At 36.1% G+C, this 13712-nt stretch overlaps 1 protein-coding gene across 2 annotated transcripts in view; it reads left to right on the plus strand.

Moving 5' to 3' along the window:
• Nucleotides 1-3662: 3662 nt before the first annotated feature.
• Nucleotides 3663-13712, plus strand: part of map2k5 (mitogen-activated protein kinase kinase 5) — a 70873-nt gene continuing 60823 nt past the window's right edge. For both annotated transcript variants that reach the window (XM_079845530.1, XM_079845531.1), the window contains exons 1-3: nt 3663-4098; nt 4279-4327; nt 4590-4657. In XM_079845530.1, the coding sequence (XP_079701656.1) occupies nt 3970-4098; nt 4279-4327; nt 4590-4657 (246 nt within the window). In that variant the 5' untranslated portion in view covers nt 3663-3969. The remainder of the gene's footprint in view (nt 4099-4278; nt 4328-4589; nt 4658-13712) is intronic.

Below are 13712 nucleotides of genomic sequence, written 5' to 3' on the forward strand. Positions count from 1 at the left end.
TAAGCTCAGAGGGCTGTGCTACCTGGCTCAGAGCTATTACCAGAGCCCCTCAGGCTTGATTTATCAACTCCCCTCTCGTAGTGTTTCTGCTCAGATATGACTGTGGAAATGGAATAGTTTAAACACAAAACCTTGATCCCACTGACCTCTTAATATGCTTATAATGATCCCATTTAACAAACAGATGTTAGGGCAGACACGGCAAAGCCAGGCCACAACATTTGGTGTTGGCATGTAGAGACTTAAAAAGATATGAGCGCCTTTGTCCGTCAACACACAACAACAACAATATTAATATGGAAACGCATGAATCTAGTACAAATTCTAATATTGCAAAGCTGGTTTAGAACTGTCTTGTTTGAGATTCAATGCATTGTCTTGAAGAAATTATGGTATTACAGAACAATATATTTTTGTAGGTCCCTGAAGGGAACCCTATACACAAAATTTACACAAAAAACTCCACTGGACAGCTGTTTGTAACCAAGACTGCATTTATTAAATATATTTTAAAATATAATTTATTCCTGTGATGTCAAAGAGGAATTTTCAGCAATCAGCATTTTGTGTCACATGATCCTTCAGAAATCCTTCTAATATGCTGATTTGACACATTTTAAAATCGTGATACATTTTTGTTCAATGATTCTTTGATGAATAGGAAGTTCAAAAGAACAGCATTTATTTGAAATACAAATCTTTTGTAACATTGTAAATGTCTTGACTGTCACTCTGTCACTCTTGACTGTCATCTATTAAATCAATCCTCGCTGAATAAAAGTATTAATTTATTTTATAATAATTTATAAATAATTTCAAAATATATAATTATTGTCAGGATATGATAAGACTGCATGCAGACATAAACTGCAGATAAAAAGTAACTATAAATAAATAGGTGTGCCTGATGCAGACCCCTCCTATGGTGATAGATGAGCATAAAATAATCAGGTAATGAAATATTCACAAGCCTATTAATTATGCATGTGCATCACTACTTTATGGATGCAATGAGGATCTAATTTACATATTGCTCATACTTTAGCCCTTACAATCAGAGTGGTGCTGGACTCATTCCAGCAGTGGATCAGGTGGGTGAGCGATGTGATGGTCAATACGGAATATAGTGCTGATCTTTTACAAACTGAGGAATAAGTGTGTGAAGTTTCAGGCATTGTATGATGAAACTTATCAGGCTAATCAAACGCATTCCTATAAACCTTTTTTTAAATCAAGAAATCAGTCTAGAATGTAAGTCATACATAACACTTACAGGCATAAAAAAATGCCTGGAAATGACATTCGTCACCAGAGAGAAGACTGTTGTTTTTACCGGAATTAAGGTCCAGTTATTTTGATTAAATATTTTGATTATTTTTTTAAATGATTTCCTCAGTTGCTGCTCCACTGATTCGCATGAAATTAATTTAGGTAACAACTCCCATGGTGCTCGGTTTGTTCTTCTGTCCAAAATAATGATGTCCAAAGAACTTATGTGGCTTTTCTAGACTAATTTGAAATTGTACAAATAACAATATCAGAAAATGTTTGTGTTTGTGGAGAAAACAGGGGAAGAACTCACTACAGCCAATTTTATTGTAATGGAAAATTCCTCAGCTTGTCTTTTGTTCCTGATCTTCTCCAGTGCAGAGAGTTAAACACCAGCAGCTCATGTGTCTGCAGTCAAACTGCTCTGTCTCAGCTAAGCAGCTTGTCGATGGAGAGGAAGAGAGAGAAGACCGTTTGGCCTGATAAAATGTTTTTTAATTACCAGACACTGCATTCTAGCCCTCTCCCTATGCTCTTCCTCACGGCTATCGGTCCACTTTGATTTCTGATAATTGTGTTTGCTGATGTGGCATGTTTTTTTTGTTTTTTTTAATACTGCACCAGACCTTAACAGCAGGTCCACAGAGGGACAACAAACTGCAGTTACATCTCTCTTGTAATCAGCACTTTACTGCTAGATACATTGACTCTGGTACTCCATTTCTGTCTACAAATCCGTCTGTAAACCGGCAACAATGAGACTCAGCCATTACTTTGTGCTGTGTGACACACAATCAATGTCATGCAGAGCAGCTGATGACTCATTCAGAGCACGAAGGGTTAACCACTCATTAGGTTCGATTGTGTTTATGAGCCACTTGTGGATTCAGCTGTTTACACAAACTGTACATTTTAGAGCTATCAAAACTATAACTCCTCAGTTGACAATTGTTTTGTGAGTAATATAATCTGATCATTAAAAGGAAAGCTCTTAGTAAGTTTTCACTAACATCAGGAGGTTAAAACCTGACTGTTTCAATTGTATTTTGAGAATGGTCTTCATTCAATAGTGCACAACCCCATTGTGTATTTAAGCATTTCGCTTTTATCCTCTTACAAAGTGAGCAAAGAAAACATTTAAGGTGGCATTCTTCCACTACTCTTTCAGACTAAACATTTGTTCCATTGACAGGGCAGCTTTAGGGCCAATAATAAGGGCATTGATAGGCTGGAAACGCTATTGTTTTAAAGTTTGATGTGAGACCTGATCCTATTTGGAAGGCCGCGATCATATCATTGGGGATTTCAGCTTGCCATCGGTCCGACTTAGTTTTTATAGCTGTTTATCAATACACGTTGCTCTAAATCCGCCTGCTGCATTAGCTGAAATCTGAGGTCAAAAGAAACAAAACTCTTTGCTGAAGGATCAATGTCTGTTGAGGCTTTTACAATCAGGCTGTGACCATGAATGAATCGAACGAGTCTTCCCCTAAGATAAGGCTGTAATCAACAGGGCACTTCATGTTCTTTTTTGTACATTCAATTACACGCTAATGAGTTGTGCAAAGTGGAAATCTTTAATGCTATTTAATTTTATATAAGTAAAGCAGAAAAGAGGTAATAATAAAAGTAAAATATGAAGCAGTTGCAGTAAATATAATAGAGGTAAAATAGGAAATGATTTACAATGGTAAAGAAAACATTGTCCTGCTTATACCAAATAAATATTTCAACATGAAATGAAATTTAAAAAATGGTCTTTGCATAATTCAAATATAACCTTCAGTGTTTATTTTGTAATGATGACCTTTCTACTATAGCTCCCATTTACACTGCTATTTAACAGCATAACATATAATAGCTATATGTAAAATAATTTGGGTTAAAGGTAAAACAAAAATAACTTTCATACACAGTTAAATCTGAGAAAATGTTAAAAATGATACCTTTAACACTAATTAGTTTATATATAGCTTATATGTTATGCTGTTAAATAGCAGTGTAATATGGGATCTATAGTAGAATGGTCATCATTACAATCATAAGGCCACATTATATGTTTTTAACTGAGCTGTTTTAATCATAAATCAAAAATAAATTAAAGTCCTACATTTAAATATATATATATATATAAATAAATGTATTTTTTTTAATTTATGACTTAATTTTTTTTATGATTAAAACAGCTCAATTAAAAACATATAATGTATCTAAAGCCTTATGTGGCAACCAGTCTATGGTAGAAAAAAAAACAAAAAACTGCAGCATTCCGGGTTAGCCTGCAAAATGACAACATGTTTTGAAATAATAATTATATACAAGCAAAAGGAATAGATAAAGACAAGTCTAGCAGTCAGCTTATTAGTATATGAGGCTTTTATATGTTTTCAGCTGACGTTCAGCTTCCGGGTAAAATGTCGATACACTTCCCCCAAACTACTTTCATTGTTGACAGTTTGTTAACTACTGGCAAATACTTTTTGAAATCCTAACTAGCATTCGGAATAACTATAGTCCGTACATCTGGAATGACATATCTCTCGTTTATTAGTCAGAGTGGCCGCTGCGTCAGTTGTGCGGTGAATGTTTTCTTCACTGTTAGTGAGCTAAGAAGCTAGCCGCCTAGCCTGCTGTACAGCTGCTGTGTGTCTGGGAATCTCCACTGAAAGCCAAGATTATGTTTCTCGGTGGGCTTTTGTTATGCTTTTACTTGTTTTAAATAACCTGTGCAGCATGGAATCTGAGGGAATCGTCATCCGGATAAAGACACCGGTGGGGGACATGGACTCATTAGTGGATTGTACACATCTCAACTTTAACGATTTGCTGGTGAGTTGCTGTTTTTCCTGTATTTACAGTGTGTTCTCGTGTGATGTCTTGGTTCATTTTAGAGGGAGAAACCATGAATGGAGTATATCATTCCTTGATGAGTGGTTTTCAGAATAATGGTGCTGATTGACAGCTGTCAGTCAAATGTTTGTCTGCTCAATGGATTCTCTCGTTTGACAGGCCGCCATCAGGGATGTCATGCCTGAAACCACAGTCACAGCTTTTGAATGTGAGCATTGTTATTATATTTTAATTATTGACTTTGGTTTTAAGTTATAATTAGTATAGCCAATAAAATGGTATATATGAAACAACCAAAAAATAATACTGAACAACTATCATGTTCTCTTTACAATGCTGTTGTCTTTATTGAACAAAGCACATTTATTTAAACTTTAAAATTGGCAGAATTCATGATAAAATTGGTTGTTTAAATTGGCAAGTGATTATCTGTTTCAGATGATGATTCAAATGATTCTCTTATATTTCAGATGAGGATGAAGTTGGCGACCGAATCACAGTTCGCAGTGATGAGGAGCTCAAAGCCATGCTGTCGTATGTGAGTATGCCTCATGTATAAATGCAGCTGAGCTCTTTGAGTCCTTTGATTCGGCTGTTAAACAGTTGGATTTCAGCATCATTTCTAAGGGGCTGTTTACACTACACACCGTTTTCATCTGTAAACTTCTTATGCGTTTGGCCATTCATTTACACAAATTTGGTTTTGTGGGCCTGAAAATGTAAGCTTTTGAAAACGGGTTTCAAAGTGCAAGTGGCTTTGAAAGTGATGCCTATACCGTTGTCTCCATGTAAATAACAACTCTGGGTGCGTCTCAATCAGCTCCCTAGTTCATTAGTCAGGGCACTGATCACTGATCAGGGAGTTGGCCACATTCATGTACATGATGTACTGATTCACAACCTTTTTTATGCTTTATTTGAACATTCAGTTTGCATTATGGCACAACAAAATTAGAACATAACAATAATTACGAATAACATTAATAGAGGGGGAAAACTCAAACAAACATGAATAACCAATACCATAGTTTAAAGGAGAGCCAAATAGCAAATAAAAGAAAAGGAAAGAAGAGGGCATTACACAAATTAATAACAATTACACATTGAGAACAGTGAAAAATGTGTAGGCTGTGCAAACTGTACATTTGATCTCCTGTGAGAATACTACAATAATTTACAATTCGAGAATTTACATTTATGAATGTAAAATATACATAGAAATAGAATTAGCATTTGAATCTGCTTTAAAAAAAAAAAATTCAATGTTCATTGAAAAACCCTGTAAATATTCTTTATTCTGAAAGAAATTCTGTATACCTTAAGAGCAGACCTTCCTTGTTAAAGAGCTGCCTAACATGAAATATTCCGTTACTGAACCATTAATTATAGAACAAAGATTTATTCTTAAACAAAATATTACTATTGTTCCAAATGTAACACCAGTGGGGAGAAAAGTTATGCTTGTAAATAAGAGTCCATGCCAGAAGAACTTGTTGGTGAAAGTTAGAAAGTTTTACAGGGAGTTTTTGGACATCATACTTACACATTAAGACAAACTTTGGTGCACCAAGCTGCGAGAAGACAAATTGAGGGAAAATATTCCAAATAGAGGTGGGAGATTTCTTAAGAATCGGTTAAGCCAATTTATTTTAATTGTAATATTTAATGAATTGAAATCAATAAAGTTTAATCCACCTTTATTCTGAGAATTTAATATCAATGACTTCTTCAAATAATGGGGTTTGTTTTTCCATAAAAATTTAGACAAAATTCCGTCCATTACTTTACATGTGGGTTTATTAACGTACAGTGACTGAGTGAGCGGCATAAGTAAGGCGAGACAGACCCTCTGCTTTAACAAACAAACCTCTTTGTAGCCAGCAATTACACTTTTTTTTGTTTGTTTGTTTGTTTAGAGCACCTAAGATTATCTTTAGTTATCTGTATACCAAATATGTAACACACTTTTTAACTGCAATACCATTAATTGAAAAAGTCATACTGGTAATGTAATTCACATTTAAGATTAAGATATAAGCCTGTAGCTTTAGGGAAACGCTGAAGAATAGGGCTGCTGGTATTTGGAAAGAGTCTTCTAAGAACAGAGCAGTATCATCTGCTAACCGACTAATTATTATCTCCGTATTTCAAATATTTATGCATTTTAGATGACTTGCTTTGATATATGATTCACAATTAAGAAAAGATAGGGAGAGACTGGACACCCCTGTCTAACACCCCTTTTTAAGGAGAATTTGGGAGAGGTACTATTACTTACTATTACAAATATTAACTTAATTGAGCTATTACTATTCACATACAGCATTTTGACCATATTACAAAAGGGGACTCCAAAGCCAATTTTTTGCAGTGTTTGAAACAGAAATTCATGTTCTAGCGTATCAAGCGCTTTATAATATTCTTAAAATAAAATAAAGCTTTCAGTTTGAAGTTAATGTGAATAATCTAACACATCTAATATTAAACACGTTATTCAAAATATGTCTGTTAGGTCGAAATCCTGACTGCGTTTCATCAATAATGGAATTTAAAATGCATTTTAGTCTTTTAGCCAGAACTAATGCTATTATTTTGTAGTCATTATTTAGCAAGGAGATTGGGCGCCAATTATCTATGAGAAGGGGATGTTTTGCTTTGGGATTAGGGTGATTATTCCCTGACGTAAAGTGGGGGGAAGAAAAGTTTTCTCTGTGCTTTCCCACCTAGGAAACTAGGGAGCTGATTGAGACGCACTATGACATCATGTATTACATGATCACGCATGCGGATTGCGTGTTTGAGGGGTGTTACTTGACAAAGTGACATTGCCAAATACTGGCTGGCTTGCATAATACAGCCTTTTTACTAGGGGTGTGACGAGACCCTTAGCTCACGAGACGAGACACGAGATTGGGTTCATGAGAATGAGACAAGATTTTTTTACATAAAATGCATGACTAGAAAAATAGTCTGCAGGTTCATTTTGAAATGTTTTAACTAATCAACTTGTAATGAATGTCATTTCAATTCTACTTTCTAAGTATGAGTTATCATATGCAGTAAAAGACAACAATACTCAAGCGTTGAAAAAGGTTTTGCCACAAACTCAACTGACTGGCTTCTTTACTGTATGACTGTCTCATTGTACCTTAGAACTGCACATGATTTATGCGCTTGTACAACTTTTGAACTCCTTTCCACAAATTGATCATAGATATTAAGTGCAAACAATAAGTGCAACCATAATCAAAGTACTCAATATTCATAATATCTCAATATTCAAAGTGCAAATAGAGATCGAATTTTTCTTCAAGCATGATACAGAGCTAAGAGATGGTTAACTACACTGATAGCTTTCATATTGGGAGATATTTGCATGCCTCAGGGAGCCTCTTTCAAACAGCGGTAACTTATTGAAATCGCGCTTGAACACACGCTCGCTTTTACTTTCACTTTCAATTTCATGATCGTGCGTACTCTGTGAATAGTTACCGTGGCATATTTTATCCTAACTTCACCCCCACACTCCGTAATGACAATATGACGCGAGACAGCTTTTCACCTCGACAAAAAATCTCGTCACACTCCACAAGATCTCGTCACACCCCTACTTTTTAGTAATTTTTGCAGATCCGTGTGAACAGAGATCGTTTTGATAATGTTGTCGTCTGTTTTTAGTACATCGTTGTTATGTAAACATATCCTAAAACATGTTTAATAGCCAGATTGCCATTGAAGAACTACATTGCCTATAATTTTAAACATAATGAATATTGAATTTAATGCAGATGAAAACGAGGTTGAGAGGGATAGACGTACAGTCTTTACAATGGTGCACACTGTAGAAAGGTCCTAGATCATCTCATTTTCACAACTCCCAACTTTCAAAACTGTTTAATGGGAGTTTTTGTCTACTGAAAGTTTTTGAAAGACGTTTTGTCAGCTGGATAGTCAGTATATTGTTGAATGCACTGTACTTCCAGTACCTGTCAAAAGTTTGGAAGTATTACAATTTTTATGCTAAACTGTTATGCTCACCAAGGCTGCATTTATTTAATCAAAAATACAGAAAAATACTTTTTTCAGGATTCTTTGATGAATAGAAAGCATTCAGTGAACAGCATTTATTAAATAGAAATCTTTTGTAACATTATAAATGTCTTCACTGTCAAATGTGATCAATCTAATGCATCCTTGACGAATACAAGTATTAATTTCTTCTTTTTTGTAATCATACCACAAATGTTTGAATGGTATGATTGTTTCCACAGAAATGCTAAGCATTCCACATTGATAAAAATCAAATAATGTGACGCTTAAGACTGGAGTAATGATGCTGAAAATTCTGCTTTCCATCACAGGAATAAATTACAATTCTAAATTTATTATAATGGAAAACAATTGTTTTAAATTGTAACAATATTTCACAATATTACTGTTTTACTGTATTTGTCATTAAAGGGATAGTTCACCCAAAATTGAAAATTCTGTCATCATTTACTGACCTTCAAGTTGTTCCAAACCTGTATGAGTTTCTTTGTTCTGCTAAACACAAAAGAAGATATTTAGAAGAATGTTTGTAACCAAGCAGATAGAGCAACCATTGACTACCATAGTAGGGGAAAAATACTATGGGAGTCAATGGTTGCTCTCTCTGCTTGGTTACAAACATTCTTCTAAATATCTTCTTTTGTGTTTAGCAGAACAAAGAAACTCATACAGGTTTGGAACAACTTGAAGGTCAGTAAATGATGACAGAATTTTCATTTTTGGGTGAACTATCCCTTTAAAGGTCCCGTTTTTCCTGTTTTTTTGAAGCTTTGATTGTGTTTACAGTGCGCAATATAACGTGTTCATGTTTTGCGTGTAAAAAAACACAGTATTTTTCACACAATTTACTTATCTGTATACCGCTGTTTTCACTGTCCTAAAAAACAGCTTGAGGATTTCCTTATTCTATGAAGTCCCTCCTTCAGAAATACTAACGAGTTCTGATTGTGCCAGTGGTTCCCATGTTGTGATTCGACTAGGGCTGCTCGATTAGGGAAAAAATCATAATCACGATTATTTTGGTCAATATTGAAATCACGCTTATGTAACACGATTATTTCACATGACTTTGGGAATGTGTTGCATTTGTTAAAAAAGACACCTTTCAACAATTCAATTGAAATAGTAACATTTGTTGTACTTTTTGAACTATTAAAATAAATAATATAACATATATTCAAATCAAAGTATAAAAGTATTCAAGTAAAAATGATAACCACAAATAAATAAGATCAACAATATGGTTCGGCTAGATATGGTTTTCAGGTTTTTCAGGTACGTCTAACATTAGTTTTCAGGTACAGAAATGTATCAAATGTAAAATAACATTGCATTTTTGAGAGCATAAATTAAAGATTAATCCTATTAAACTTACAAAAGCTATTCAATCAAGAGCAGTGAGTGATGTCCTTGTCTTTTGTTGTTTGACATTAAACAGACAGCAGTAAAGGCTACTGCCCCTTTAAGACCTAAAGCTCGGATATGCGTCGCCTTTTCTCGACTGTATAAAGTTTACTCAAGGCATATACAGACTATGTCTGCTAGGATACTCATCAAGATGGATGTTGACATACGTTTTGTGTGAGTTTGTCCGTTCAAGAGCAAGACTTGAAAGAGAACTCAATATTTGCGCGCTGTGAGACGTGTGCGCGTTTTCGGATGAGTACACAGAGACACATTTTCTCACAGCGCGCGCGACTTCTCATTCGCCTCTTCTGGCACTAAAACCGGGTGATGACGGCGGAAATGACTGGACATATTCGAACATACGGCAGCACTCGCATGCATTGAACAACGTTTACAAAGAGAGAATTATTTGAAAAATATGAAGGAAAAAAAGGACGTTTACACGGCACCCCTGCTCTCGTCAGTTTTTGTTTCTTTATGTCATAGGTCACTCTGTGTTTAATTTTCAAGTGGTTAAACAAATTTGTGGTGTTCCCTTGCGTTGCCGCCACTACCATGTAGCAAATCTTGTTTCTGCTCGTCGTCTGATTCCTCGAAGCCAAACTGTTCCCCGACAACAGAGTTGGTTTTGCCTTTTTTGCTCACCAAATGCTGCTGTAACTGTCCTCCTTCTGCCATCTTTACTCGCGCCGAGTTTTTAAATTCCAGCGGATGATATGCACACGAGTCACGAGACTCACGACCTGAGAGAGATTAGGCTTGTTTGAGATGATCGAAATCTGCGCAGAACCGATCACCGGTGATCAGCGCGAGATGCATTCCGGTTAGAAAAGTGTCCGAGGGCGGTCCGCCTTGCTCTGATGTCATGCTGACGTATGTCAAAAAACTCTCGCGAGCGAAAGGCGGATGTGTCGGATTCTGCAGTCGAGCGCATTTGCTCTCCACCGACTGCGCGGAGCAAAAGCATGATGGGAAACGACTTGCTGACGACACAGCTTAATGCTTATTGGTTTAAACAACCGTGATGTATGGTTCTTTTTTAAAAAAAATGTGATTTTAAAACTCTGAAATCATGTTTTTATGTGTGAATATTCCCAAACTCTCTAACAAAGGCGATCTCTCTGTGGGTTATGTGATTGTTGTCATATTTTTAAAAATATATATATAAAAACATGTATGTAGGCCTAATTAAAGTAAAAATGATTGATAAACACGTCTTTCGAATGGAAATAAATAACAAAAACTTTGGGTGTCTTGTTCATAATATTTATTTTCATATAAAAGTAACAGAACTTAAATTACATCCAGTTTATCAGCAACAAAGCGCACGAGTGTGAATCCCGCGATATCCGCCTTTGATCTCGCAGGTGTCGGATCCACTACGAGAAGAGAGAACTGTCCGTCTTGCCTGCACTTTTTTCACTCCTCCCCTCACTGCAGCCGCCTAGTCTCGGCTGAATTTCAGGCGAGGCGAGGCGCATCTCAAACAAGCCTATTTTGTGGCTTCGGGAGGGGCGGAATCGGCGGATGTGCGCGTGCGCGTTTCATTCAGAACGCAAGACAAAATAAGAGTGTTCTTGCAAAACTGAACATGGCAAAATAATCGTTTTTTCTTGATTGTACTATTTTGGTGATCGTTGGGAGCAATCGAAATCGAAATTCAATTAATTGCACAGCCCTAGATTCGACAGCAGCTTAGCGCACGTTGCCCGGAAAGGTCACGCCTCTTACCATAACGGGGAGATGCATGTGCTCAAAGTACAGCGTCCCTGAAGGCCAAACAAAGGTGATTTGACTCCGGGATGAAAATAACAGCGTCTCGACGACATGGCGACAAACACACTCTACGAACGCAACACTTCCTCTTCTCCACGTGGGAGCAACAAGACCACGCCCCCTTTTTTGCGTATTCTTGTGGGCGGAGGTTAGTTGACAAACTGTTCTACTGACGTCATTAAAGCAGGAAGTACAGGGATGTAGTCCAAACCGGCCGTTCGCTGTAGGCTTTGAAAGGGAACTTCTGTTAAATAAAATATCTCGCTTGGCATTGAACTTTGAGCTTTATAATTTTACAGGTATTATTTATGCTCATACAGCAACATTACACACTAACTAAAGTTTGAAAAATGGGATCACGAAGAACATGACCTTTAAATAAATGCAACCTTGGTGAGCATAAGAAATTTGGGAACACTTTACAATACGGTTTATTAGTTAACTACATTAATGAATAATGAACTGCACTTTTAAAGCATTTATTTATCTTTGTTAATTTCAACATTTACTAATGCATTATTAAAATCTTGTTAACATTAGTTAATGCACTGTGAACTAACATGAACATACCATGAACAGCTGTATTTTTATGAACTAACGTTAACAAAGATTAACTAATGCTGAACAGAGGTGTTGTTCATGGTTAGTTCATGTTAACTAATGCATTAAATAATGTTAACTAATACAACCTTATTGTAAAGTGTTACCAGAAATTTATTTCAAAAACATTAAATTGTAATTCCAAAACTTTAACCTTAACTTTTTGACATGTTCTCTTTTTTGCCGATTGAAACACTCAAAATATGAGTGTAGGGAGGTGAAGGTTTTGTAACCATAAACTGTACAAAAGTGTTCAAAAATAATGTACTACGTTTTCCATTTTATGATGGGTGATATCAACTGCCACCTACTATGGATTTTAACGATGATATTGTGTGTGTGTGTGTGTGTGTGTGTGTGTGTGTGTATAACATTAACACAATATCAGCTTTTCATTTTTTAAATATGCGGCTATCGTCAGTACCGATGTATTGCGACAGCCCTTGTTTGTAATGTTGTGATTCATCTTGGAGCTGGTTGGTTCATGAGACTCTTGTCTTCAATAAAATGGCTTTAATGAAATGCCTATGGAGAAAATACTTCCGGAAAGCAAGGCTGGTGAAAAGTGGGTGGTCACCGTTGCGCTCTATTACAGTCTGTTGTATTAGACTTTTGAATGCTCAAAGTGTTTTGTTGGAAGGAAAAAGCTATTACAAATCTATTATTCCAGATCTATTCACCCTTGGGGAAAGTGTTCTCATTACTTTGCTGATTGGCAAGGATGACAAGTAGCTACATATTTTCTTTTTTCTTTTCAATTTCTTCATCTATTTCCTTTTTTCTGGCTTCACCTCTCGATGTTTCCATGGAAACATGCGTCTCTGGCTCGCACCCCCTGTTTTAAATTTTACAGGTGTTAACCAAGCAAGATTAGCAAAGGGATAAGAGTAATATCAAATTCCTGTTTATTTTCTTAGTATTCATTATTTTTGTGTTGACTCAGGCAGTGGCCTCCCCCTGTGACCAGGCACAAATTGAAAACGTTCAACATATTTGTGTCTCATGTGTTTAATAAAAAGCTATTGTAAACTTTTACCTGATTTCTTGTTTAAATGGTCTTCCTTTTAAAGTCACAGAATGTTGTTTCCTCTGTTCTTCTCTCTCTCTGCTTTTTGTGTGTTGTTTTTAACGTTCTTCTTTTGAGACAGCCGTAAAAGTGCTTTCAATACTTACTGCTCACATTGTGGACACCAAGCGTAATGACTCGTAATATTTTTTTCCCCGTGTGAAGTACAGTGGAAGTTAAATGAACTATCAACTTTTATTATTTATTATTCAATACTTAAAGTTTCGCCTCATTAGAAGCACAGCCCTCCTGGGTAGAGGAATTTTTCAAAATCCACTTTCAGCTGGTGTTGTCTTTTACCCCCCATCAGCTCTCAATGACTCTCGAGTAGCCATGGGCTTCAAAACCACCGCTTCTGCAGGAAATGAAATCACTTATATTTGATATTTATTTATTTTTAGATGCTTTATCAATGTTGTACCTCTCAAGGCCGTTGCAGTCATTAGCCAGATTAGGCCAGAAGGTGACACACTGACAATGATGTCTCGCGGGTGTCCTGCACTGCCTGAGTGTAATTCAACTTTTTTTTCCCCTGTCTTGATTAATTCTGCAGTCGCTGAGTAGCTGGTTTTGAAACGCACATTCTGACATTGGAGATATTTGTGGCAATGCAAGTATTCTCATCTGTTATTGCAACAATCTGCATTAATGCTTATGCACGGAGAGATTTTCCTCTTAAGGAACGTGCCATCGC

The sequence above is a fragment of the Gobio gobio genome (genome assembly GCF_949357685.1).
Source record: "Gobio gobio genome assembly, chromosome: 2".
Classification (NCBI taxonomy): domain Eukaryota; kingdom Metazoa; phylum Chordata; class Actinopteri; order Cypriniformes; family Gobionidae; genus Gobio; species Gobio gobio.